Genomic DNA, 25,884 nt, shown 5'->3' with positions numbered 1-25,884 from the left:
AGACTAACTCCTCTGCCTGGCACTTGCTTCCCCCATGGAGCCCTGAGAGCCCGACTCACCCACGCAGCATGGCTCAAGGCTGGCACCCCCAATTCCTCTGGCCAGCTCACCCCTCCTTGGGAAGCCTTCCCAGCCCCTTCAGCTCAGGTTCCCTGAACAGCTCCTGCAGTGTGTGGAGATTTCTCTGGGCCATGTGAGACAACCTTGTTTCCCTACTAGATGTGCCGCTTCCGGAGCTGGAGCTGAATCAGACTTACTTTGAGTCCCAGATCCCCAGTGACCAGCTTGGGCTGGACATGGAAGTCCAGACCCCGTTACCCACTCACCTGCTCCCACCACCTCTACACCTGGCCACAATACACTGGGTCCCTTGCTGCTCCTTGGACGGCAGGCTCGATCCCACCCCCAGGGCTGCAGCTTGCTAATCTATCTTCTTGCAGTATATGCCCCCCTAGATACACAAACCGCTCATGCCTTCAGCTCCTTCAGATCTTGATTCAAAGGTCACCTCCCTGATCACCCCAGCACACCCTATTCCCCCCTTCCTGCTGGATTTTTCTCCAAAGCTACTAATATAAAATATTTCATTGGGCCAGGGATTTAGCTCAGTGGTTCTGCTGCCCGTCTCACAAACGCAAGGTCCCAAGTTTGATCCCCGGTACCAAAAAAACAAACAAAATATTTCATTTGCTTTAGGTCTAGTTCCCCTCTAAGAGAGATTTTTGCCTGTTTTGTTCACTGCACCTAAGATAATACCTGATGTAAGTATCTGACGAATGAACTAAAATGAAGGTAGGAACCGTGTCATCACATACAACCTACATCCCCTCAGAAGCCAAAAGGGCCACGGACACACCCCGGGCGCTGAAAGCACCCACTTCCCCTGCTTCCCCAGGCCATGGCTCATGTGCCAGGCCCAAATGCAAGCTACAGACCCCCCAATGCTACCACTGGCACCCCCGGAGGCCACTAGGGAGGTGGCCCACTGGGGAAGGCGCCGGCTGGCAAGGCAAAGCGGAAAAGCAGATGAGAAGTAGCGAGAGAAGTACAGGCAGGGTCACCTGTCTCTTCCTCCTGCTGTGGGGACCTCTCCCCCTCGCTCTCACTACCGCTCCTGCTCCTCGGCCGCTTCCGGGAATGGTGCTCATCCTCAGTGCTGGCAGGAGAGGCCGGAGAGCCCGCCGAACCGTGGTCCTCGCCGTTCTCCAAGGCCCTGTCCGGGCTCCTCTGGAGCTTGACCCCATTCTTGGCCTTCCTGAACAGAACCGATGTGCGACGCCCCACGCCACTGAGTGGGGCATCGGCAAGGCTGTCGGGGGCCATCAGAGACAGTCTGTTGCTGCTGTTGTCACTGAGCAAGTGTTGCAAGGGCTCGCTCCCTAGCTGCAGAGGTGATTTCTCCAAGAGCTCATCTTCTTCTACTTTTCTGGGCTTTAGGAATCGGCTTGGAGGTTTGCTATCACTGATGGGTTTCAGGGTGGGGGGATCCGGGGGGGATTCTTGCTCAGACAAAGACGGTGCAGGCCCAGTGGGCTCTAGGGTTGGTGGGGGAGGCAGTTTGGAGTCATCTGTTAGAGAAAAAGAGAGCCTGCTTGAACATTTTAGAAGGAGTCTGCCCTCACAAGCCAGATACCGACACTGAGAACCACAGACTGAAAGCGTGGGCTGCCTTATGGCTCGGGACGCAGCTCAGGTCTTTGACATAAGGCGAAGAGAAAGTAAGGTGAAGTTTCACCTGCACTGAGAAGTATTTCTCCACTCTAGTTATATATGAGAACCACCTAGGAAGCTACCGAAAAATCCTAATGCTTACAGAGACCCAGACCAACTGAAACTAAATACCAAGCGAGTCTAATGAAGTGAAGGTCACAAACCATCACTCTACACCTGAGAAAGCCACCTGCTTCATGGATAACTGGCTATATCTCAGCTCGGCAGATGAGTGGCCCACGATTCTCACTGCACTCGAGTGTCTTCTCATCTGCCATCGATTTTGTTTCACATTACCCAAGTGAGAGTAAGTAAAGAGGGGAGGAAGAATAAATGCACAGACTTGGAAAACTGAGACCCAATCGGTTTAAATTAATGGTGCTCCAACCTGTCTGCCTGCCCAACTCCTTGAAACTTTAAAGAACTGAGACTTCCAAAACACAGCCCAGGCCACCCCATCTGAATCTCTGAGAAGTGAGACAGGAAATCCCGAGGGCAGCGGTGGCAAACCTATGGCACATGTGCCACAGGAGGCTGTTTCTACCACCAAAAGCTCTGAAAGGTTCACCATCACCGCCCTAGGGGTGCTGTTGACAGCTGGTCCACTGGGCATGGCTGCCCTGCAGCCTACAAGTGGGACACAAACAGCATGTTGGCTGCCACATGGCAAGCTGGGAAGAGTCACAGATAGACACAAAGCCTCCAATGCCAAATGTAAGCCAAGTACCCACCCATTCCCTGCCAATCTAAAACAAAATGGACCACTTCCTGCAATTTGGACCCCTGCCTACCAGAAATAACTCCCAAGCTTTGGGACTGTGTGGGTGACAAGCCCTTCTAAGGCCTAGGCTCAGATCCAAAGGCAGGGACAAGGGTGACAATTCCGTCCTCAGAGAAGGATGCGAACAGCTCAGCTGAAAGGCTCCTGGATTTCTGGGGATCATGTCCCCAGCCACTCTTGCAGCCCGGCCTCTCTGCCTGTACTCGGCCAGCTGAGGTCAAAATCATGAGGCAGCTCCAGCATCCAGGCCATGTGTAGGGTCTTTTCCTCCCTGCTGAACCTCGGCGCCCCAACCTAACCTGCTCTAAGGGCCTACTCTCTCCATGGTGGTAGAAAGCAGGCTGATATTTAACTGGAATGCTCAACACAGCTATATCAGGTGCAAAATACTGTAAGATTTCATTAAGTGACTAGTAAACAGCTGTTGGGCTCTGGCACCTGAAACTCCCTGAACTCCCCACCATTCAGCAACTAAACATTCCCATCAGGGGCCATCGGGTGCCCAGTCTCCTATAACAGCCAACTTCTACTCTGACAGATACATTTTGTTCTCTTACTGATTACTATATGTTCTTAATATCATCCCCTAAGCATGATATAGAAGGGTGACTCTTCCAAGGGCTTCCAAGCCCCCTCAATGTGGGGAAGGGCACTCCCAGGAAACCTCGGCCTGGCCTCTCTCCCCCCACCTCCCTGGCATCCTGCCACCCATGCCTCTCTCTTACCTCTGTCCCCATCATCTTCCAGCTCCTCCTGCAGGACCTGCTCCAGCACAGCTGCATCCCCCCGGGGCCCTGCGGGCAGCTCTCCATTGGACACAGTCTTAGTCAGTGAGGGTGGCTGTGGTAGTGGCAGCGGCTGTGCCAGCTTCTGCCGAAGGGTGTTGATCTCCCGGCGCAGCAGGCGGACGCGGCGGGTGCGGGCCCCGCTGGACCGCATGGCACTCACCACATCCAGTTTCTCCAGCAGCTCCTTCAGCTGCACCTCTGGGGACAAATGGGCCCGGTTCTCTGGGATGAGGATGTTGTCCACTGCCAGGGAGAAGGAAGGACAGAAGGGGCTGAAGGACCTGTCCAGCCCAAGGCAAGGGAAAGGGACTGAGTCCTTCGGATGCAAAAGACTCTCCTGGAATGCCCGCCCAGTGGCTTCCAGCAGCATCACTGCGGGTCCTTGGCCCTGTGACACCACTTTCCAGAAGGCAGCCATGGGGGAACAAGGTCAGAGTGTGGGAAACATCTGCAGGAAGCAGTTGACAGTCGCGATTAGGGTTCCATGGAGCAGGCATGAGAAGCTTGGCAACCCCGGCCTGAGTGACTGCTTTGCTGCTGCCGTGGAAAAGCAGAGAGTGGGGCAGGCAGTGTGGGCTTGGAGGCAAGTCGGTGTTTCTGCTCCTCTGCCTGCACTCTTCTGAATGAGGCCCACGCACACCAGCATTGTACTCCCCCTGCCCCACGCTCCAGGCCACACTGAGGGGATCCAGGAGAGGAAGACCCCTTAGCTTTCTTAGACGGCAGCACCTGACTCCCCTTTCCTACCACTCAAAGTACTCAGTAGCCTGGCTCCACTTTAACCTTGGAACTACCCCAGCCACAGGCCGACAGACCCCAGTCTGTGCCTACCGGCTTCCGGAGTCCGCGGCCTACCCCTCGTCCCTGGCTCTCTGGGCTCTGTCCCTGTGCTTTTTCCTGGTCCCTCTCCTCCCACCCGTCCAGACTTCTCACCGTCTTCCCAGGAGAAGCGGTAAAAGTCTTCTAATTTGGGTGATTCCGGCAGGTGGGTGCCCCTCTCGGGGTCATAGCCGACGTTCTCTGCCTGCCGCCGGGCGTGCCGTAGGATGGCCCCTCCCAGGTCCCGCAAGCGGACAGCTGCTCGGTGGAAAATTGTGTCTTTAGCATTATACTTCATGCAGTTGGTAACTATAAGGTTAAAGTCCTCCTCAAACTCCTCCAAGGTGCAGTACAGGTGGGACTCCAGCTTCCGCCTCATAGTAGAAAAATCCATTGGCTTGGATATGAATTCCAGGTAATCTGGAACCTAAACATATAACACCTGTACAATTACAACAACCATTTACTAGCCAAACAAGCGCACCCTTCTCCGGCACTCTTGGCCTCCCACTCCCAGGTGTTGCCATGCTCGCCTCACTCGCAGCCTTGGGGTCTTGGCCCACACAGCCTCCTGGTGCCCCTCACCTCAGCCAGCTCTCCTGGCCTCGCTGGACACCACACCCACTCAGTTCTGTGCTCCCCATGGCCCACCCCCTCCTGGCCTCCAATGACTCTGTTTCTAGTTCAGGGGGTACCCCTTGGGAATTCAGGGGAACTTGCCTCACTCAGGTTGACAGGTTCCGCAAAGATGTGTGCAGGATCCTTCTCCTGCAGCAGGTCCAGGGTGGTCCTCAGCAGCACATTGAAGGGCATCAGCTCCAGCTCCATGGCGGCCTGCTGGACCTTGACCTGGGGGGAGGCGGGAGGTGACCAGGGCATCCCTGCTACAGGCCACTGAAAGTCCTTCTCCAGAACTTGACTGCCATCAATCATGGTCACAAATTTCCACAGGGTACTGAGCTGACTGCCACGGGAGCTCTCACCCACCCGCAGCCCGCAGCTGAGACAGAGGAGGTAGCAGCGCCATGACATGCCCCAGCCCTGGGCGGAGTCTCCACACCAGGCCCAAAGCTGCTCAGGGAGTGCTGGGGGCTCCGCTGTCCAGTCCGGCTGGGGAGGCCTGTTCCCCACCCTCCTGCTGTCTCACCGGAGGCCATGCAGCACAAGGGCCCTCCCCTGATCTGGACTTGGACTCTCCGGCCGGCCTCCAGGATCATGGGCCATTTTAAGTAAAGCTCTTCTCTTTACAAATTACTCAGTCTGTGATATTTACCAAGAGAAGCAAGAGAAGACAAACAAAAACAGCTGCCATTTTGTGACTGCTTTCTAGGTATCAAGCCTCATACCAAGACTTATTAACACTGCCATAATCCATACTAAGTATCAGGTAATGTTTTAACCACTTTATGTAATACAAGTGAATGTTTGAAGCAGGTACAGATGAGGTATTTTAAAAAGAAGAAGCACAAAGAGGCACAGAGAGACTAAGCAACTGGCCGAAGGTCACACAGCTAATAAGGGGCAGAGGTCAGATTCAGTCCCAGAGGCCCTGGCTCCATGAATGCTCTTTTTTTTTTTTTTGGTACTGGGGATCGAACTCAGGTCCTTGTGCTTGCATAGCAGGCAGCGAATCCATGAATGCTCTTAATCGATATATCACAGTGTTTCTCTACTTGTTTTACCTCAGGTGACCACCACAATAGCTCTGAAAGAGAAATTACTAGCCCATTTTACAAATATGGAACCTGCCATTTAGAAAACGATGGCGTTCCCGTCTAAGGTCACCTGGCTAGGAAATACAGACAGCATTTGAACCTGACTGACTGAGGTCTGACTCAGACAAGGAGCATACAGATAAAGTCAAATGTGCCTTGGTCAGAATCTCCCATAAGGGGCTCTGAGACCCTGGTCCCATCAGCACACAGAGGGCCTGGCTCAGCCTATGGTGACCAGAGCCCCTGACAGCCTCACGTTTACGGTGGTTGCTGGTTAGATGTTACTCTCCATGTGTGCCTGCATGAGAAACAGCTGGGAAACCGTGAATTAGACTACAAAAAGTTCCTGCTTCGAGGCCACATCAAAACAAGCCGGCCAGGGATTTAGCTCAGTGGTTCCACTGCCTCGAAAGCGCAAGGTCCTGAGTTTGATCCCCGGTACCGAAAAAAAAAAAAAAAAAAAGAACCAGAGACAGGAGGAGAAGTTGGCTATGGGTCCAGGCCTGTGGTGGCACTGACTCTGAACCTAGGAGAAGGTCACAGGATGCCTTTGATGGCACCCACACTAAGTATGATTGAGGGCTGCCCACGACTGGAGGTGGATACTCAAGGCTCTCAACCTGCTGGAGAAGGACTTGGGTTAGAGCTGAACAGTGATACAGGGATGGAAAAAGAGAAAAAGGAACATTTTTAACCCAGGCCTCTGGAGCATGTGAGTAACAGCTGCTATTCCTGGACCAAAGAGAACAGTTCTGGTGCCATCCATTCAGTTAACAGTACTCGCTCTCTGTCATGTGCAGAGCACTACAACAAACACCAAGAACCTCAGTGGAAACAATAATGACAGCAACTGACCACCCGCCACTGTCCGGCGCTCTTTCTCCTTACACAGAGTCATCTAATCTTCACAAACGAAGGCCTTCATTAGCCCCGGATTACAGATGGGGATATGGAGGCATCAAGAGATCATCAGTTCCCAAGCTCGGGGGCAGAGAACCTCCCTGAACTGAGGTTAGACACTTCAAATGATTTAAGACCGGAAGTGTCTAAGGGCCATGTGAGAACCCTCAGGAGCTCCCGGGCCACAGCTTCTCAAACAGCAATGCCCATTAGAACAGCCTAAGAAGCTCTGCAAGACACTCAAGGCTACCTCCCCTGGAAACTTTCTCAATCAGAAACCCTAGGAACGGGTGCAGGCTTAGGGTATCAAGCTTATGCTGAACCACAAAACCACACCTACGGAGGAGTGGGCAGACCTTGAAGCCTGTAGAGCTGGGCAGAAAAGGGGAAAGAAAGCTGGCACCAGGCAGGGGCTCCTGGGTCTCCACACGAAGAGTGGGAGAAAATGACCTTGAACAAGAGCCCGGGGGCGGGGGCTGCTCCTTACCTGCTCCCGCTTGAGCTTTTCTCTCTTCCGAATCAGCTCAATCAGCAGCCGCGCCCGCTCCAAGTCATGCCGGAGCTTCTGCCAGTATTTCAGCTCTTCCTTCACTGCACTCGTCTTCTCGTCTTGCTCTCGCTGCAGGAGGCCAGAGAAGGAGGAGCTAGGAGCCTCCGTCCTGCTCAAAGTCCTCTCCCTGTTCCAGCCTCAGCCAGCTTCTGCAGCTAGGAATCCTATCTCCTTCCTTGACCCAGGCTCTCTCACCCACGCCCTCTACTCCCCGGCCCTTCCTCTAGCCTGTCTCATGGCTTGTAACATTTCTTCACTGCAACACAGCAAGGCTGCTGGAGAGGGGCTGGGACTCCTTCCACCTACCTCCCAGGACACCCGGCTCCTCTGTGGCCCCAGGGCTGCAGGGGATTTCAGAGGAAAACTAATAGACACCTCAGGGGTGGAAAGAATCTTACCCTAGAGCTTTGACTTGGCTACAAAACAAAGCAATTGTTTTTTCTATTAACTTGTACTATGCGCTCGAACATACTTTGGTAAAAACAACAAAAAGCTGTGGATGCTGTCCTAGAAGAGTTGTCATCGGGAGAAGGAAGCCCCAGGGTATGAAATACAAGCACCTATTAGAATAATAACATAAAAACTGATCATGTAAACGGAATGTAAAATGATGAGAGGATACAAAATAGAGAAAGGGCTTGAGTAGGCAATGCTTCCAGGGGAAAGCAATCTCCGGAGAGTGGAGATCCACTGTCTACAACGGTAGACACGAATAGGCAAAAGCAAGAAGCAAGGCCTCTTCTCGAACTAACAGGCCAAGATGGGCAGAAACGCGGACGCAGAATTAATGGGTCTGCTTAGTGAGCAAAATGGGCTGGCCAGAGCAGAGAAGCTGGACAGCTACGAAAGCCACAAAGCCCCAGGATCCGGCTGGTAACAAGCCTCAAATGCCAGGCAAAAGAGTCTGGACTCAGCCTGCCTGGAGCGGAAGAGTAAATTCTGGAAAAGGAAACGACAGACAGTACCAGCTGCAGAACAAAGAAAGAATTAGAAGCCGATGATCACCTAGAACTCTACTGCTGAGATTCCGGGGCCCTGGGGAGGCTGGGTAGCTGCAGAATGGAACAAAGGACCATACTGATAAATCCCTCAAAACAGCCTGGGGATGATTAACTGTGACCCATTACGGGGAGGAAGAATCAAAAGCCACTCCCAGGTGGGGACCCCTTGATAAGAGGTTGGAAGGGAGAAGGGTCTGCCAAAAGAATAGGGGAGAGTTTACTAAGAGTAAGATAATGGATTCGGGTTTCAGGACCCAGTTAAAGGTAACAGCATCCACATGGAAATAACCCAGAGGGACAGAAGGCAGAAAAAAGGCTAAGAACAAAACCAGGAGCTATCGCTACACAGTTATATTCAATTATGACAGCGGCCATGTTTTCCAAGCAAATGAGCAGGCAGTGAAGCTGTAGGGAATGTTCAAAGAGCAAGAAGTAGGATCAGCCCAGCCCAGGGTGCACTCATGGGGACAAAAGTGGGAAATGGTGTCACACAGAAGCTCTTAGTCTCGGTGACAGGTAACGTCAACTGTACCTGGACACTCAATATGGTGACAATCTGAGGAAAGACGTGCTGGGAGGAGGTCGCTGATGTTTTAGGGGAGGCTTCAGGAAGGCACATGGACCAGAAGGTTCAAGGGGGACCAGATAAAGGTCTGCCCTTCGGAAGCTTAGTTACAAAAGCAAAGGCAATTTGAGATGGAATGTTCAAGGCACCGAGTCTCGTAAAGGCTCACTTCTTCTCTGGAGCAGCAGTGTGGACAGATTTAAAGACAAGTAACGCAGCAGGTGAAGGAGGACAGAGAACTGAAGATATGAAAAACAGAAGGGAGCGCCGGGGATTTAGCTCAGTGGTTCCACCGCCTGCCACGCAAGCGCAAGGACCTGAGTTCGATCCCTGGCACCAAAAAAAAAAAAGAAAAATAGAAGGGAAATTAGGAACAAAAAACATTAAACATACAGCAACTCCAGATGCTAATGGCCACCACAACTGGACAGGCTGTGCCTCACGACTAAGATCATAAATTTGTGTATTTACTATGACACAGTTTTTGGCAGATGGCAGTTTAGTGTCTTGAGAAAAGAGAGTTGTTTTTTTTTTTCTAATACACGCAGTGTAGCAGCCCAGGTCTTTGGCCTTTCTGCCATATCTGGAGCAATTTCCCTCTACACAGGGAAGCTGGGCTGGCTCTCCATTTGAGCCCAGGACTGCTCCTCAGTCAAGCCTCCCACCCAGAAAGGGCTGCTACCGGCTCTGAAGACCTCTGTAGTGGTGGAGGTTGTTCCTGGGATGGGTCACCCAGAGAGAGGGGTGGCCCCCTATAGGCAAAGGTTCTGCAGAGGGCTTGGGGACAGGTGGCAGCCCTGCCTCCTCCTCTACTCTCCACCTCCCTCCACCAGCCTCCGCTCACCACTGCACCTACCTGCTCAGCGTTTCTCTGGGACTGCAAGTGGGAATGTAGGCGCCGGATGAGAGGAACGCCATTCCGCGCCTGCCGCTTCAACAGCCAGTAGTTGTGAAGCCGCTGCATGAACTGGTTTTTCCTCTGAAAGGAGAGACCACTACAGATCTTGTTCAACCTTGAGTAGAGGCACAGGGAAGTGAAAGACAGGGTCAGTGGGCAGCCGAGATGACGGCCCATGCCTCCTATCCAGAGCCTGGTTCATTTCTGAACCCTACCCAGAGAAAGACAGAATAAAATGGCCAAACGCCTCACCTCAGAGAAAGCCTTGAAAAGGACAGCAAAGTTAAGCAGCTCAGATGCAGCAAGAGGTACTTCACTTGGTTTTCCACCTCCTATCTTGTAGCCCTGACCCTCCAGAAGAACCCTCTCCTAGAACCTCTGTTTCCTGTGGTCCTGGACCCCTTCATTCTATGAAACAAGCCTGCACTCCAACTCCCCCACCTTTCTCTTCATAAAGGCAGCAAAAGGTAACAGGAACTTGAGTAAGCTATGGAAAATGGGGCCACTATTTCCTGCCTCCTGTAGCTGACAATTCCCACCAAGGCGGGGGTGGGATTGGGGGGTGGCTTACAACCAGGCTGGAAAGAAAACATACATCAAATTATTGTTTTCTGATCCCAGATGCAACCCCTTACAGTTGTTTGACCTCTGGCTTTTCATCATAAAAATCTCAGCTGCTTAAAGATATTATCTAATTTGGATCCAAATTGAAAAAAAAAAAAATGGATCTAAAGGTGTAAGAGAATGGAGGATCTGAAAACTTAGCCAAAAGAGAAGTCTTAGGGTCAGGGTTTAAGCTATTAAATAACACCTGGGGGATAGGGAAAAGGGTAAAAAAGGAATTAAGAGAGCACATAATCTCCATCCTAACACACATACTAAAAGAGGAGTATTATTCCTACATTGCAAAAGATGGGAAGACAGCTTAGGGTCAGTGATTCAATTACTTGTCAGAGCAATGAATGTAGCCAATAAGAGGGCAGGTTCTGAGCGGGATCTGAAATCTATGATTGCTCTGCTATGGTGCATCCCCACACTGGTTATCCACAGGGTAAGCCAGGCCTTAGGGCTCCTATGGTATTCCCTCTGCTTCTATCTCTTCCCCCAGTCCGCTGCAAAGAAGATAAATTTGGCTAATCGAGACAGACAGGACCTGGGAAGGATGGGCACACTGGGCAGGACTCTCTTCACCTCTGGTCACACATTCCTGCCCCAAAGCCAAGCTTCCAAAATCAAGGCCTGGGCCTTTCCCCAAAGGACAGATCCCCATCCATACCCATGCCAAGCACACCTGCCCAGATGCAGGCAGCCCCCCTCCCACTATACCTCTTGGCCATGGAGGGTTCCGACAGCATTTGTGCAAGTAGGGAAAAGAATAATAATAAAAAAATAGCAGCAGCAGCAGCCACCATTTATTGAGCACTTACTATCTGCCAGCCACTGTGCTAAGTGCTTTATTTATACTCTCGCATTTATTTCTCACAATTCTATGTGAAGGGTTCATTCACAAATCAACGACGGCTGAGAGCAGTTTGGATGACACAGTCCCAAGTGATAGGTCTGTCTGTCTGTTCTTGGCCAGCTCAGCCTGTCCCCAGGAGAGGGATCTAGAGGAGCAGACAGGACATCCGGACTCCACCCTGGGGCACAGCGACTGTACAGATGAGGACGAAGTGGAGACACAGCTCAGGAGAGAGGCAGCCAGAACAGCTCTGTGTCTAAAAGACACATTCAGAGTCACCAAAATTCTCATCTGAGCCACGGCACACAAGAGCCTCCCACGCTGGTCTCCCTGTCTTCTTCCCAGCCTGCACATCTGGCTTCCTACTCCCCACCCCTACAGCTGGTTCCCTGCCACCTTCCCGTACTCCTTTCTCCCTAACCTTCCCTGCAAGAGAGCCAGAGAGCAAGAGCATAGCCCAGAGAGGCAGCAGAAGCCTCAGCTGGGTCCAGGGCCTGTTACTTTCCACCTGGTCCCTACCCTTAGAACAGAATGTGGCATGTAGTAAGTGCTCGATAAATATCTCGTCGAATGAATAAAGGAGTAACTTTACCTCCTGTGGCCGTGGTTTCTTCATCTGGGGATGTGGGAGAAGGTGCAAGGACTACATTAGATGAACAATCGCCAACAGTGCTCCTGCTCTAACACTGCACACCTGCTAGGGAATCGCCCTTGAGATGACCTCTCCTGGAACATCTTCCCTGACTCTCGCCTCTGCCCAGCTCCCATCCCTCCATCAGCTCCACTTCCTTCACTGAGTTTGAAACAGGTACAATGATCTCTCTGCAGACTCAGCGGGGCCCAGGTGGCTTGGTTACCCAGCCCCTAAGTCTAAAGCTTTATCAAAGAAGGAATGAAACATTCTCCCCACACCACCACTCCCTCACACACAGTCCCTGTCATACACAGGACGGAGCTTGTTGGCAGATGTGTCAAGCCCCAGACAGGTGGTTCCTTATCAGGAATAGTTCTATCCCCCTGGGGCTTTCTGGGAACTATTTGGGAGTGTTTGTCATTGTCACAAAGATCAGCTAATGGGAGGGGAGGTAAGAAATGCATGGGACAGTTCTAGCAGATGAATTATCCTGTCCAAAATGCCACTTGGTGCCTTGCTGAAAAACACTGTCTGAGACATTTCTTTTTTGAGACAGTCTCACTAGTGGTTCAGACTGGCCTTGAACTCACTGTGTAGCCCAGACTGGCCTCAAACTAGTGGTGATCCTCCTGCCTCAGCCTCAGAATGTGGCTGCCTAAAATAGCTTGTCACCTGAGTTTCCAAGCAATTTAAATGTTTTGTTTCACCCTAAGCCAAAGGAAACACATTACCCTGCCGGCACTATCAAAATCACAAACAGGGCAGATAAGCCCAGGCTCCAAAAGAGACGTCTACATTTAGAGCACAGAAGGGTATAGATATCTATCAGCCACATTTGGGGAAGGGCCCAAACCTTCCCAGGGCCACAACCAAATGAAAAAGAAACTCTGAAGAGCCCTCCCGGGCAGGCCTCACCTGTGAGAGGGTATCTGTGACACAGTGACAGCAGGGACGGTGGAAGGTGTGTCTCGGCCTGCTTCCTCTGGCTCCTTCTTCATCTTTTGCTTCACCTTGTTCTTCTTGGGCCCTGCCTTGGGGGGGCTGCCCACTCCGCCTTGGCCTTCCTGCTCCTCTTCCGCCACTTCTCCCTCTTCTTCCTCCCCTCCCCCACCCTCCTTCAGCCCATCTTGGTCCCCTGCCTCGCTGAGGCTTCTGGGGGAGTCGCCCTTCCTCCTGGCAGTGGCGGTGCTGGGCGGGGAGTGGGCCGCACAGTAGGCGGTTTTGCGCACTGTGAAGATGGTGCCATTGAGGCTGGTCTCCCGCATGGGCTCGATCTTCATGAAGAGCCCAGCCCGCTGTGCGCATGTCACGTGGAAGGCTGTGTAGCAGTTCACTTTATGGCACTGGATGGCTGCGCCCAGCCCCTTCTGCTTGCAGATATAGCAGGTCAGCTTCCAGCGGGCGGGTGGGATGTTGTCGATGCCCTCGATAGGCTCCAGGAACACAGTGTTGGCGAAGCAGACTTCAGGGATCCAGATGGCACACACTACGTGGGCCCACTGCCCATCGCTGGTCTGTTTGAAGGCACCACCCTTATTGGGGCAGAGGACACAATCCACAGGCCGGGAGGGAGACTGCAGGCAGCAGCGGCACAGCCACTGGCCCTCGGGGATGTAGGGGACACCGTAGCATTCCTGGTGCACAGCCAGGTTGCAGATGTCACAGAAGAGGATGACGTTGCTGTTGTGGCACTCGTCGTCCAGGCAGACGCAGCAGAAGGCGTCCTCGTCAACGAGCGACTGCTGGGCCCCACTGCTGCGACTCTCCAGGTACGACTCCTTCTCCAGCCGGTCTACGAGGAGCTCGAAGGTGTCCGCTGACACTGAACTGTACCCATCTGCGCGCCGCTTCTCGTTCACCATGTCCAGCCAGGCCAGGTCCTCCTCATCCATGTCGTACTCCACCTCCGCGTCCAGGTCTTCAGGTGGCTTCTCGATGTAGCGGTAATAGGCGGCGGGCAGCGGAGGCGCTTCCGGCTGGCTGCCTGCATCCACCACGCGGAAGCTGGGCTGTGGGAGATGGAAGGAGGCGCCGGACGCATGCTTGGAGCAGGACTCCTTCTTTTTGCCCTTGGATGAGGGTTTCTTGGACTTGCCAGGGAACTGAGGCTGCTCACTGTTTTCCTTGTTACTGTTGCATTCGGTGATGTCCTGAGCAGTCAGCTCATCCTCAGTGATGATCTTGAGCGGGTCATAGATGCTGATACGGTGCAGGCGTCCATCAATGTCCACCTCGACAATCCGCTGGGCCTGGGCATACGTCAGCGTCTCTCGGGTCGGGGAGCACTTGAGACTGTAGGGGGATGGCGAACGCCGGCCCTCGGCATTCTGCCGCAACTTCCGGCGGGGCTTCCTCATGGCACCTGGGAAGCCAGGAGACAAGCCTGAGGGGTGAAAGCCAGGAGACTGAGCTGGACGCTCACATACGCCATATCTGCTCGCCATTCCATCTGACGGAATGGCCACAGAGGACGCCTGCTCCCTCAGCCTCCACAGCCTGCCCTCAGGCACCCACACAGCTTCTGCTTTGAGTCTTTCCACAAACACCTCCCAGGGAGACCTTCTCTGAGTACTCCATCTAAAACTGCGACTCCCTCTCCTCCGTCAGCAATGGACCTCACATCCTGCTCTATTTTTCACTGTCACACCATCTTCTACCACGCTATGTAATTCACTAAGGTTTATTTTGGCTTCCTTCTGCTAGAAGGTAAGCTCCATGGAGTTGAGGACTTTTGCCTGCCTGTTCACCAATATATCCCTCATACCTGGAGAGATGCCTAGCTCCTTAGGTAAGTACTAAGTAAGTACTAGGTGAATGGAAGGAGAAATCCAACACTTGGGATCCCTGTCCTCAAGGAGCTCTATCTGATAACTAAAGGGATACAAAAGTAAAGAGATCCTTACAACCGGACATAAAGAAAGACCTAACGTGGGCCGGGGATTTAACTCAGTGGTTTCGCTGCCTGCCTTGCAAGCGCAAGGACCCGAGTTCAATCCCTGGTACCAAAAAACAAAAAAAGATGGAGAGGCTGGGCATGGTGGCATGTGCCTATAATCCCAGCACCTGGAAGGCTGAGGCAAGAGGATTGCCATGAGTTTGGTCTATATAGTGAGTTCAAGGCCAGTGTGAACTACATAGCGAGACCCTGCCTCAAAAAAAAAAGATGGAGAGAGAGAGAGGGAGGGAGGGGAGGAAGAAAAAGGAAAGGAGGGGAGAAAAGGAAGGGAAGGGAGAAGAGGGGAAAGAATAAAAAAGGAACAGAAAAAAACAAGAAGAGCAGCCACTTCTAAGTGCTGTATATTAACACTGGTCCCCAAGAGATCAAAACTTTGCAAGACTGGGGCCCTGTCCCAACCCATCTCACCATGAGAACCCCTCTCTCTAGGCCCTGCCCATGGTTAAGGCATCTGAAATGCCTATCACATGTGGTCTAAGGGCTTCAAACTAGAGTATACAGGGTATTTCCTGCAAAAAGCAGCATCTAGGATAAATGGCTAGCACATTTCCAAGCAGAAACTGAGAACTCTGCAAGTGGCCGGTCTGGGATCCTCACTGGACTAAAAGCCAAGACAACTGGAGCAGAATCAAGGTAAACTCTCAATTCATTGTTATCTCAAAAAATCTCTCTCTCCCAAAATACATACATCTAGGCAGCCCCTGTCCAGCACAGAGAAAGCCTTAAAGTTTTCTACCTCATTCTCTGGATGGAGGGAATTATGATGAGCTACTGAGCTGTGGTAGGTGGTTATCAAAGCCACAATCACCAGAAAGACTTTTGGGGATACGGTGCCCCACAATGTGGCCAGAGACTCAGAAAGGTATGAACAGAGAGGATTTCACAGAGAAAAACAGTTTGTCACCTTGGTTGCAGGATCTACCATCTTTACTTAAAGTGGAGACAGTAACTTAGCATAGTTAACAAACTACAAAGCCCTTTTAATATTTTTCACAACTCCCTTGGGAAACAGTACACATATTGTCATCTCCCTTTTGCCGGGGATTTAGCTCAGTGGTTTCGCCGCCTGCTGCGCAAGCTCAAGGACCCGAGTTCAATCCCCAGTACCAAAAAAAAAAAAGAATGGATGCAAAGCTCTAACTAGGTGGCTTTTGGGGCTGGGGATTTAGCTCAGTGGTTCCAGCGCCTGCCTTGGGAGCGCAAGGTCCTGAGTTCCATCCCTGGTACCAAAAAAAATAATAATAATAATCCCTTTTACAACATGAAGAAACAAGTTCAAAAATGTGTCACTCGAAGGGAAGTCAGTAAGTGATAAAGCTACTGTCTGCAGCCAGACCCTCTGATCCGTTCCACTCCTCTCACGGAGACATAAGAACACCACAGGGATGCCCCAGTCTGGTACAAAAAGACGCTCTTGGGCAATCTAGGTTCTCATCTTGGCTTCATGTGACCTGGAAAAAGTCTCAATCTCAAGCTCTCTGTGCCTCTGTACTCCCTCAATAGAATATACCTCTTGGGGCTGGGGCTTTAGCTCAGTGGTTCCAGAGCCTGCCTCCCAGGCGCAAGGTCCTGAGTTCAATCCCCGGTACCAAAAACAACAACAACAACAAACTAAAATCTACCTCTTAAAGGTTGCTACTTGTTAATAAGGTGCTACTAACATCCTGACTTTGGGGGGGGCAGGGAGGGAGTTGAAGCAGGGTCTTTCTATGTAGTCAAGGCTGGCCTTGAATTCACAATCCTCCTGCCTCAGCCTCGAAGTCCTGGGATCACAGGTGTGCGCCACCAAGCCTGGCTTAACATTCTTACTTAAAAGGTCTTCTGGGCCAGGAATTTGGCTCAGTGGCACCGCGCCTGCCTCGCCAGGTCCTGAGTTCAATCCCCAACAACAACAAAAAAGGCTTTCGAATCCTAAGTGTGACTGAAACAAACCAAACAACGTGGCTGAGGAATGGTGGGTGCCAGGCAGGGAAGGAGGTTCCCAATCCGCTGGAGGCAGCCTGGGCCAATAGACCTGCTTTATTGTCGCCCTCCAAAGGCAAGGAGGCAGTAGAAGAGTTGGGTTTTGGTTTTTGCTTCTTAAAAAAAAAAAAAAATTCTTGAGGCAGAGTCCTATAATGTAGTTCAGGCTGGTCTTGAACTCACTATGGAGCCCAAGCTGGCCTCGAATCTGCAGTGACCCTCCTGCCTCGGCCTCCTGAGTGCGCTGGGATTACAGCCAGGTGCCCAAATCCCCGAGAGAGAGAATGCAGAACATCAAACTTCAATACCAACTTTCAACAGTTTAGTCACGCCACTCTACACTCTTCCTCCCACCTTCTGCCTCCCGGGATGCTCCGGAGTGGCTCAGGCTGCCTAGCGCAGCCAGCCCTGCAGGGAGGAAGGAGGCGGGGAGCGGGGAGAGTCGCCCACAGTGGGCTGACAGTCTACAACAGCCTTCTTCTGGGAGGAGTTTTCTCAGCCTCCACCGCTCCTCCCAGATACGTACCTCGAAAATACCCTCCGAGATGTTCTCAGCAACCCCTGCGCCCCTGCTCGCCCACCCCAGCCGGATGCCCCAAGACTGAGTTTCTGCAATTAGACTGGACCCGCTGCGCTCCACACAAAACACTGAAGAGACAAGGGAAGAGCGCAGTCAAGGTCCCTGCCTCTCGAAGGGGCACGTCTTGCAGAAGAATCTTCAACCTCCAAGCAGGAGAAAGGAGGGAAATAACATCTCCTCTCCACAGGGGAGGGCGAGCGCACCAGAGACTCTCTGACGCGGGAGTCCTAGCCTCACAGAAAGCGAGCGCCAGCGAAGGAGCCGGGCAGAGAGGTGAGCGCCTATTGGCCGCCTGACATGCCCATCATAGGGAACAGGGAGGCCAAGGGACCCCCACAGGGGGCGGGACTCTCCTCTGGCCCAGCCAATTGGACAGCGTGGCGGGGGCGGGGCTTGGCAGCTCGGCTACCAGAACCGGGGGGGGGAGACAAGATGGCGGTTGCGGGAGGGGGTCCTCGCCTTTCAGCCACCCCCCCCCCCGCCCGCCTTCACCTTCCCCGCCGCCACCCTCGCTCCGGGGCAGAGTTTTCGCGCCACCCCCACCCCGCTCGCGAAACCCTCCGCTTCCCCCGGACCCCACCCCGCGCAATCGCTGGTCCCCGTAGGCCCCGCTACTCCCGCCCCCGTTCGGCGCGGCCCCACTGCCGCCCCCATTACCTCAGCCACCGGCCCGGCCCCACCGTGCGGGGCCCCTGGGCGCCGGCGGGCCGGCCGCCGAGCAGATCGGCGCGGCCTGGGGAGCGGAGCGCGGCCTCCTTCCGCGACTCCTCCGCCGTCCCCCTCCCGGCCCGCGCTGGGGCCCCGGCCCGGCCGCCGCCGCCGCTCCCGGGGGAGGAGGAGGGGGAATGGAGCCGCCGCCGCCGCCACGGAGCCCAGCCGAGGGGAGGAGGGATGGGCCCCCAGGCAGGACCCGCCCCTCCGGCCTCCCCCCGCACCTCCACCCCTTCCCTCGCTCCCTCCCCGGCTCCGCGGGCTCTCCCGCCGCACTGGAGCGAGAGCGCAAAAGAGGGGGCACGGGGCGGAATACCCCCGCCCGGGCCGGCGCGCCGCGGAGCCGCCGCCGCCGCCGCCGCCGCCGCCGCCGCCACGGGGCAGCGTCCCTGCTCGGCCTCACGGGGGCGGTGCGGGCGCGGGCGGGCCCCGGGCGGAACCGGGTCTGCGGCCCGCGATCACCCCGGCCCTGCCCACCGAGCGAGCCCGGGCGGGAGCTGCTGCTGTGGGGTCCCGCTGGCAAAGCCTGGCCTGTCGGTCTTGGGCGGTCGGTCGTCATCTTCCCCAGTCCCTGCGGGGGTTTAGGGGAACCACCCCTCTCCCCGAACTGGAGGGTCCCCAGAAAGATTAAGCCTGGGCAGATAACGAGATCAAAACCGGTATGTGGTTTCTTGGGGTGCAGGCTCTTGCTGCACGACCCCCCGCCCCCGAAAGTCGCCCTCACCCCTGGATCCCGAGGACAAAGGTCTGGAGAGGTCCGTCCCCTCCCCCAGCGAGGAGACCGGGAAAGACCCGCGGGTGTCGTACCCAGGTGAGCGTCCAGCTCCTTTCTGCCAGACAGACCTGACTCCGCGCTAGGCAACCTTTCCCTTCTGTATTTAAGACGAGTAAACATAAAAGTTTGACAGTCTGCTTAAGGACGTCTGGTAACTCGTTTGTCACTGTAGGCACGGGAAACGCTTCTTAAACCTGATTTGGCTAGAGTCGGTTAATTTAATGCGCTAGGCGGCTTGCTAAAAGATGCGTGACAAATGGCAACTTCACACTCAGATGTAATCAAACTGGCTGTTTTGATTTTGAAAAATAAATTTAAGAAAAACAGGTTCCTTTGCCCACCCCTTTTTGCCTATAAATTGGAAAGCTTACCTCACATGACTGAAATCCCAAGCGCCAATATTTAATGATGTTTATAGAGGATGTATGGATAGACTGCTTTCAAATGTAAAGATGAATGACATATTTTGAAAGCGTTTCCTCTGCCGGCGCTGGCGATGTAGTTAGGCTTTCTCAATTTCGGGCTTGGTTCTGATGATCCAGGTTACAGGTTCTAGGGTCAAAAGAATGAACAATGAAATCTTAGGATCCAAACCTCCTAAATGTTAGATATGACCATATTGCTAGTTTTGACAGGTATTCGTTACCCTAAGAACTTAAATATCTAGCTTTACATTTAAAAGTTTGATTAAAGCAAAGAAACTAAATTGCACTACAGAAGTCTTTCTGTCTAGATAGCATCTTCTGGCAAAGAGAAGGGCAAAAATACTGTTAACCAATTTTGAAGAAGAAAGAACAGTGGTTTAAAGAGCTAAGCAAGGGCAGGATAATGTTTTGAAAGCTAGGAAGATGAAATTGTATGAATTACTGTCAAATGTTCTAAAGCTAGGGGGAATAATCCTTTAGAGGGAAGGTGTGGAAGAAAAGATGATTAATTGTGAAAGGGAAAGCCCCAGAGGCAAGAGAAATTGCAATTACTTTAGGTTAAGGGGGGAAAAGTGTGTATCTAAAGACTTAACAAAAACAAGAATACTGAATTTCATTTCTTGTTCTTTTACAATGTGAAATAAGCATTTATACATGATTAATATATTTCTTGAAGAATGTTCTCTATTTAGCACAATCCCCATTTATGTGATTGGGAGATGCCTTTTTTCTACTGAAGTGAATGAATAAATACCTTGAGAAAATGCCACGGTTTCTACTTGGTAGTAAAATAATGATTTAAATGCTGTTGAAAATGCATTGTCAACCTAAAGCTTGTGATTTCTAGGTTTTTCTATCCAGTGCCTTCATATTAAGACCTTATTCAACCAAAGCGATTATCTTCCATTTTCAACTAACACTTTTTCTAATGGTAACATTATAGTTGTATTCATTTTTGTTTTTGACACTTGGAATTGGCTTCTATTAGTGTAACTGCATATGTAAGCAGTTCACTGTGATGTAATCTTGAATGTAACATGGAACAATTATGTCATTAAAAACAAATTTGGAACATGTATCAACAATCCCAGAGGCACTAAATTTAATTCCCTTTTATCTTTAGCTATTTTAAAGGGTTTAAATTCTCCTGCTTCTGGTATTTCCATTAAATCTTACAGCAATTAGTTTCAACAGATGGGACCTGGGGCTTTGATTCCAAATAGTTTTTTTGTTTGTTTTTTTAATCCTCCATTTCTAAGTAGAAGCTACTTATTTGGAATAGGAGACTTTTACCATTTTGAACTAAAAGAGGAAACAAATATAAAAAGTCTGCGTTTCCAACATATACCCTTCTTCCCTTGTGTCTCAGGATATCTTTGTTCATGCTTCACTATTATCGTTAGTTTACCAGGGCAGGAAACCTCTGAAGTGGTCAAGATACTACACCCAGTGGATTAATAAAATATGTATGATAAGAAAAAATAGGCCCTTTACTAGTTGCTAAATCATTTTAAATAGAATATCCTTTCCTTAAACACTTGGCCAGAAGAATCTTGAAAAACCATAGTTGGGAGGAATGTTGGTGGTTTGGAATCATATTTTTGTGCTGTAATGTAAATGTTTTAAGAAAAAGAAAAAAATTGAGCTTGATTAACAGTGGGTCTTAGATTACCACACCCTCTAAATTGAAGTCCATTCATTCTTAAAACATATTTGTTGACCAATACTGTACAAGTTTCTTTGGAAAACAGTGACAAAATTCCAACCTAGGAAGGGATGAGTGATCATATGTAGAGAATTTTTTTCTCCTTTCCTCAAGTAGCATAAAATCAAGAAGCAAGCTGGAAAAAACTAGAAAGCACATCAGGAAAAATTAGATATGGCCGCAAACAATGTGGAGGCACCGTTATTCAGAGGATTCTTGGAGAATGGAAGCTTCTTCAGCTAGGTTCTAAACAGTGATAAATGTGAGTCGGTGAACAGTGTGGAATGTCATTGTTAGGCTGGTGACAGGGTGGCCCAGGCAAAGGGACAACATGCAGGGAATAATAAGGGAACAGCCACAAATGGTCTGTATGGGCGGATGTTGGGCCTGTTGTCTCAGTTCCTTGGGAGACTGAAACAAGAGGCTCACTTGAGCCCAAGACTTCAAGACCAGCCCAGGCAACGTAAGGAGACCCCATCTCACAAAGGTAAGAGGGAGAGAAGAGGGAAGGGAGGGGGAAAAGTTGAACTGGGTATGGCTATAACAAGGGAAGAGATGAATATATATATATATATATATATATATATATATTGGGGCTGGGGATTTACCTCAGTGGTTCTGTCGCCTACCTCGCAAACACAGGGTCCCAGTTCAATCCCTGGTACCAAAAAAAGAAAGTCACTTAAAAAAAAAAAAAAATATATATATATATGCTTTACATACACCATTTATCCACAAATCTTTGTTGTTTTTAACTGCAAAAGTCCAGGGGTGCAGGTGCATTTGGCTTTAGGCAAGGAAGGAACTCAAATTACAACACAGGCGCTCCTCTCTGGATGTTTCTCTGCCTTCCTGCCCCTGTAGCTATTCTCTGGGAGGTCTGATCACGTGCTGTGTGAGTTGCTTTCCCGTCGCTGAGACAAAATACCTGACCCCAAGTTAAAGGGGGAGAGGTTTATTTGGCTTACTGTTTGCAGAGATTTCAGTCCATAATTGTCTGGCTCCAAGGCAGGGTGGCAGAGGGGCACCAGTTCAGGGAGGTGGAAGACACTAAAAACAACAAAGGACCTTATGTCAGAGGGACATCACAGAGGAGAAACAGTGCATGCACGGTAGCCAAAGCAACAAGGGACCGTAACAGTGTCTTTCTGCTCCTTTTATCTTATTCAGAGTACTGGGATTTGGGCAGTGCCAAACCAGTCACTCACATGTAGTGGCTTAGTAATCACACGCCCTTAATCCCAGCATCACACACTAGATTCACCCACCTCCGACTGCATGAAGCTTCAGGGGGACTTCCAGACCCAAACCATAATATGTGCTCACTGCCAGAACCAGAGGACGTGGTCAGAAAGTGATTCTCCAGAGGACTGTGGGCACATGTACAAAATACAGTAGGCCTGGCCAGGGGATTTTGCCCAGTGGCACCCCGCCTGCCTGGCAAGCACAAGGTCCTGAGTTTAATTTCCGGTACTAGAGAAAAAAAAAAAAAAGTTTCCTATAAACATAAGAACAACCAAAATACAGTAGGCCCAGTATGCATACTGCATTTCACTTACTAATTTATGAAATAAGTATCATTATTATCCTCATTACCCATATAAACTAGAGCCAAGAAATTTGGATATACCAAGAAGAATTGACTATAGGTAATTAAGCATTAGGAAAATAAAAAGGCATTAACCAAAATGATGAAAGAGGTAGTAGAGAAAAGGGAAGGGAAGGATCGAATTAGAAGACAAATCAGCAATTTGATGTCTGATTGAACAAAAAGATCAAAAGTGAATCTCAGTTCAAACTTGAGAGGTTTTCTTAAAAAGAAGCAGCAAAGGGTTGGTTGTTCTGTCGGAGTTGGGCCTGAGGTTGGAGGAGATTACAAGATCAGCTCAAGTTTTCTGAAGCCTCTTTTGGTCACCCTAAAATACATGTCCATTCTCTGGCTATGTATGAACTGCTGTCAGGTTCTGTTTTCTGCATGTGAAGGCCACACAGGTGAAGAGGGTGAACCTAATCACAAGGAGGAAGCGAGCGTGTCAGTAAGTGGAACATGCCACAGGATATAAACACCTCAAGAGAGGCAGGCAGGGCTGGGAGGCGAGGGAAAGCTGCGAAGAGCAGGGGCCAGTTAGAAAGATGGCTGAGGGAGGGTGAGCCGCCAGCACGAGCAACATTGCAACAGATTGAGCTTCGGAGATCTCGTTGGCTTTTATTAGCAATTTGTGAAGTGGACAGCTTCCAGTCTACAAAATAGAAAGCAGCTCCAATGAGCTAAATGAGAATGGGTGAGTTTTATTGGCAGAATAAAAAGCTGAGGAAAGCAGGAAGAATGAATGAATAGTGGATTGGTCTTTTCATAGTTACTTTCTTTATGGGGATGTAAACAAAATATGGTTGGTTTAATGGGATTTGGTGAACACCTCCTGATTTCTTTGAAGATCACATCTTACAAGTAAACAGTTAAAAAAAAAAAAAAAAAAGCAAGTAAACAGTTTAAACTGGGTGTGGTGGCCCAGGCCTGTAATCCCAACACTTGGGAGGCTGAGGCAGGAGGATCCCTGGAGTTGGAGGCCAGTTTGGGCTACACAGTGAGTTCAAGGCCACCTGCACTACAGAGTGAGACCCTGTCTGAAAAAAACCCCATAATAGGCCTGGGGATTTAGCTCAGTGGTGGTGCCGCCTGCCTTGGAAGCACAAGGTCCTGAGTTCAGTCCTTGGTGCCAAAAAAAAAACAAACCCAAAAAACCCCCAAAATAAATAAAAAACAAGTGTAGGCTCAGGTCGGCTTGTGGCTTCTCCACAAGTAAACGGTTTAGGTTTGGGTTTGGTGATATGGAACCTTAGTGTGAGTGACTCCATTTGGGGCCTGCTCTCTTTAACAGGCAGAACACCCTAAAGGTGGTTCGGGAAACCCTCGGTTATCCTGTTTGATGCAAAACTGAGTGATGTGGCGGGGAAGGCTGGAAAGGTGAAATCAAGTCGAAGCATGGAGCCTGCCAGCTAGGGAAACAGACCTGAAGGAGTAGTAGGTAGTACAGGGAACAGGAAGTGACTGGAATATTTTTTTCATGCTTTAATATTCGTGAAGATAAGAAAACGTGGTATAAGCAAAATATGTGCACCCATGTTTATAGCGGCACAGTTTGTAGTAGCTAAACCTTGGAAACAGCCCAAGTGCCCATGAACTGGAGACTGGATAAAGAAGATGTGGTCTTTATACAATGGAGTACCACTCTGCCATAAAGAAGGACGAGCTTCAGATATTTATAGCTAAATGGATGCGCCTTGAGACCGTACTCTTAAGTGAAATAAATCAGACACACGTGTGTAAATACTACATTGTTTCTCTGGTGTGAGAAACTGAAAGTGGACATAAGGACTGAGATGTATAATGGATGCTGGGAAATGGGAAGAAAATGTTCAAATGGGAAGGGGAACAAGGGAAGAAGAATGGAGGAAGGAAGTGACAAGAAAAAAAGTGAAAGTAGAAGGAAAAAAATGGAAACAAACCTTTTGTACATAGGGAGGGGAGAAGGCTTAAGGGGGGAATGGGATAAAATAAAATAAAATTTTTTAAAAAAACAATGAAAAGAAAATGTGGTACAGTATGGTTTAAATTATCCATCTAGTATGGCTTAGATCATCCTCTTTGGACTTGAATCTACCATATACTCTGTGGAACACTAAACTACAGCAAGCAAGCAGCATGTAACAAGCATAGATCATTCAACCTGACCTAGTGTCTTTTTTCAAACTTTAATTAGTATTTCTATTAAATCCTAAGTTCCTAACTGTGAATGAAGCCAGGAAACCCTAAAATATCTTACTCCCATATTTTAGCCAAAGAACCAGTCCTACAAGTAGCCATGTTCTTGATGTCATTTTGTTAATAAGAGAAGAAAATACCCAACAATAATAGCACGTACCAAGCCAGCACCTGCATTTTAAACAAGATTCCCTTAGGTGATTCATATGCATATTAAAGTTGAAAGATGGTAGATTAGAGGGTATTAGAGAATTCCAGGATGAAGCTATTTTAAGGCCCTTGCATTGTCTGGGAAGAGGGTAACACTAGATTCCTATTAGCCTTTGATTAGTTAAGAATATATAATGTGACAAAATGCATGTTCCCATTTATTTGAAAATGCAAAGTGGAGGTGGTGGAGAAGAGCACTGTCTTAGTCACTTTCTTTTCTCTGGGACACGATATCTGACACCCAAGACTTAAAAGGTAGACAGAGATTTATTTTGGCTCACGGTTTCCGAGGTCTCAGTCCATGCATGGTCAGCCAGCTCAAAGGGAAAATGACAAGGTGGAAGGTCTGGTGGAGCAAAGCTGCTCACGTCATGGTGGCCAGAAAGGAGAAGGGAGGAGCCAGGGAGGGAGATGTACTCTTGCAGGTCACGCCACAGGTGACCCACCTCCAACCAGGCCCCACCTCCTAACATCGGCTATACCACCCCTGTAATACAACTACCTCCCAGAAATCCTGCCTCTAAATGCATGAGGCTTTAGGGGATATTCTAGGTCCAAACCATGACCAGCATCATAAAGGGCATGCAGGACCCTTTAGGAGTAGTGTGTACATGTGTCAAAACCGATCAAGCTACAAAATAGCTTTTTTTGTTTATTTTATATAATTTTACCATAAATAAGTTGCAATATTTAAACTAAATAAAAGGATGAAAAAATAACTGTATTTCACAAGCTAATAAGAAGGAAAAGTGAATCACAAAAACAAGCCAAAAACCCCTCAACCAAACAAAAAGACCAGGAAAGAAGAAAGAATAAGGGCCGGGGATTTAGCTCAGTGGTGCCACTGCCTGCCTTGCAAGCACAAGGGCCTGAGTTTGATTCCTGGTACCAAAAAAAAAAAAAGAAAAGAAAGAATATAAGAGCATAGTAAAGGTAGAAAATAATAAAACGATGGCTGATTTGTTTGTTTGTTT

At 50.1% G+C, this 25,884-nt stretch overlaps 2 protein-coding genes across 9 annotated transcripts in view; one reads left to right on the top strand and one right to left on the bottom strand.

Moving 5' to 3' along the window:
• The window catches only part of Brpf3 (bromodomain and PHD finger containing 3), a 34,595-nt gene extending 15,694 nt beyond the window's left edge, over window positions 1-18,901 (bottom strand). For 2 of the 8 annotated variants that reach the window (XM_021259932.2, XM_021259929.2), the window contains exons 1-8: window positions 18,840-18,901; window positions 12,739-14,206; window positions 9,686-9,842; window positions 7,201-7,332; window positions 4,819-4,947; window positions 4,213-4,525; window positions 3,217-3,522; window positions 1,062-1,568 (exon numbers count right to left, since the gene is read on the bottom strand). In XM_021259932.2, the coding sequence (XP_021115591.1) occupies window positions 1,062-1,568; window positions 3,217-3,522; window positions 4,213-4,525; window positions 4,819-4,947; window positions 7,201-7,332; window positions 9,686-9,842; window positions 12,739-14,180 (2,986 nt within the window). In that variant the 5' untranslated portion in view covers window positions 14,181-14,206; window positions 18,840-18,901. The other 6 variants (XM_004846689.4, XM_087184434.1, XM_004846690.3 and 3 more) reach the window with 6 other exon arrangements.
• Window positions 17,754-25,884, top strand: part of LOC106009533 (uncharacterized) — a 32,983-nt gene continuing 24,852 nt past the window's right edge. The window contains exons 1-2 of the mRNA XM_087184389.1: window positions 17,754-17,759; window positions 17,927-18,843. Coding sequence (XP_087040515.1) covers window positions 17,754-17,759; window positions 17,927-18,843 — 923 coding nt within the window. The remainder of the gene's footprint in view (window positions 17,760-17,926; window positions 18,844-25,884) is intronic.

This window comes from Heterocephalus glaber, unplaced genomic scaffold (genome assembly GCF_053883595.1).
Source record: "Heterocephalus glaber isolate CG9 unplaced genomic scaffold, H.glaber_assembly_v1.0 deba00001497, whole genome shotgun sequence".
NCBI classification, from domain to species: domain Eukaryota; kingdom Metazoa; phylum Chordata; class Mammalia; order Rodentia; family Bathyergidae; genus Heterocephalus; species Heterocephalus glaber.
This window is presented reverse-complemented; position numbering and strand designations above follow the sequence as displayed.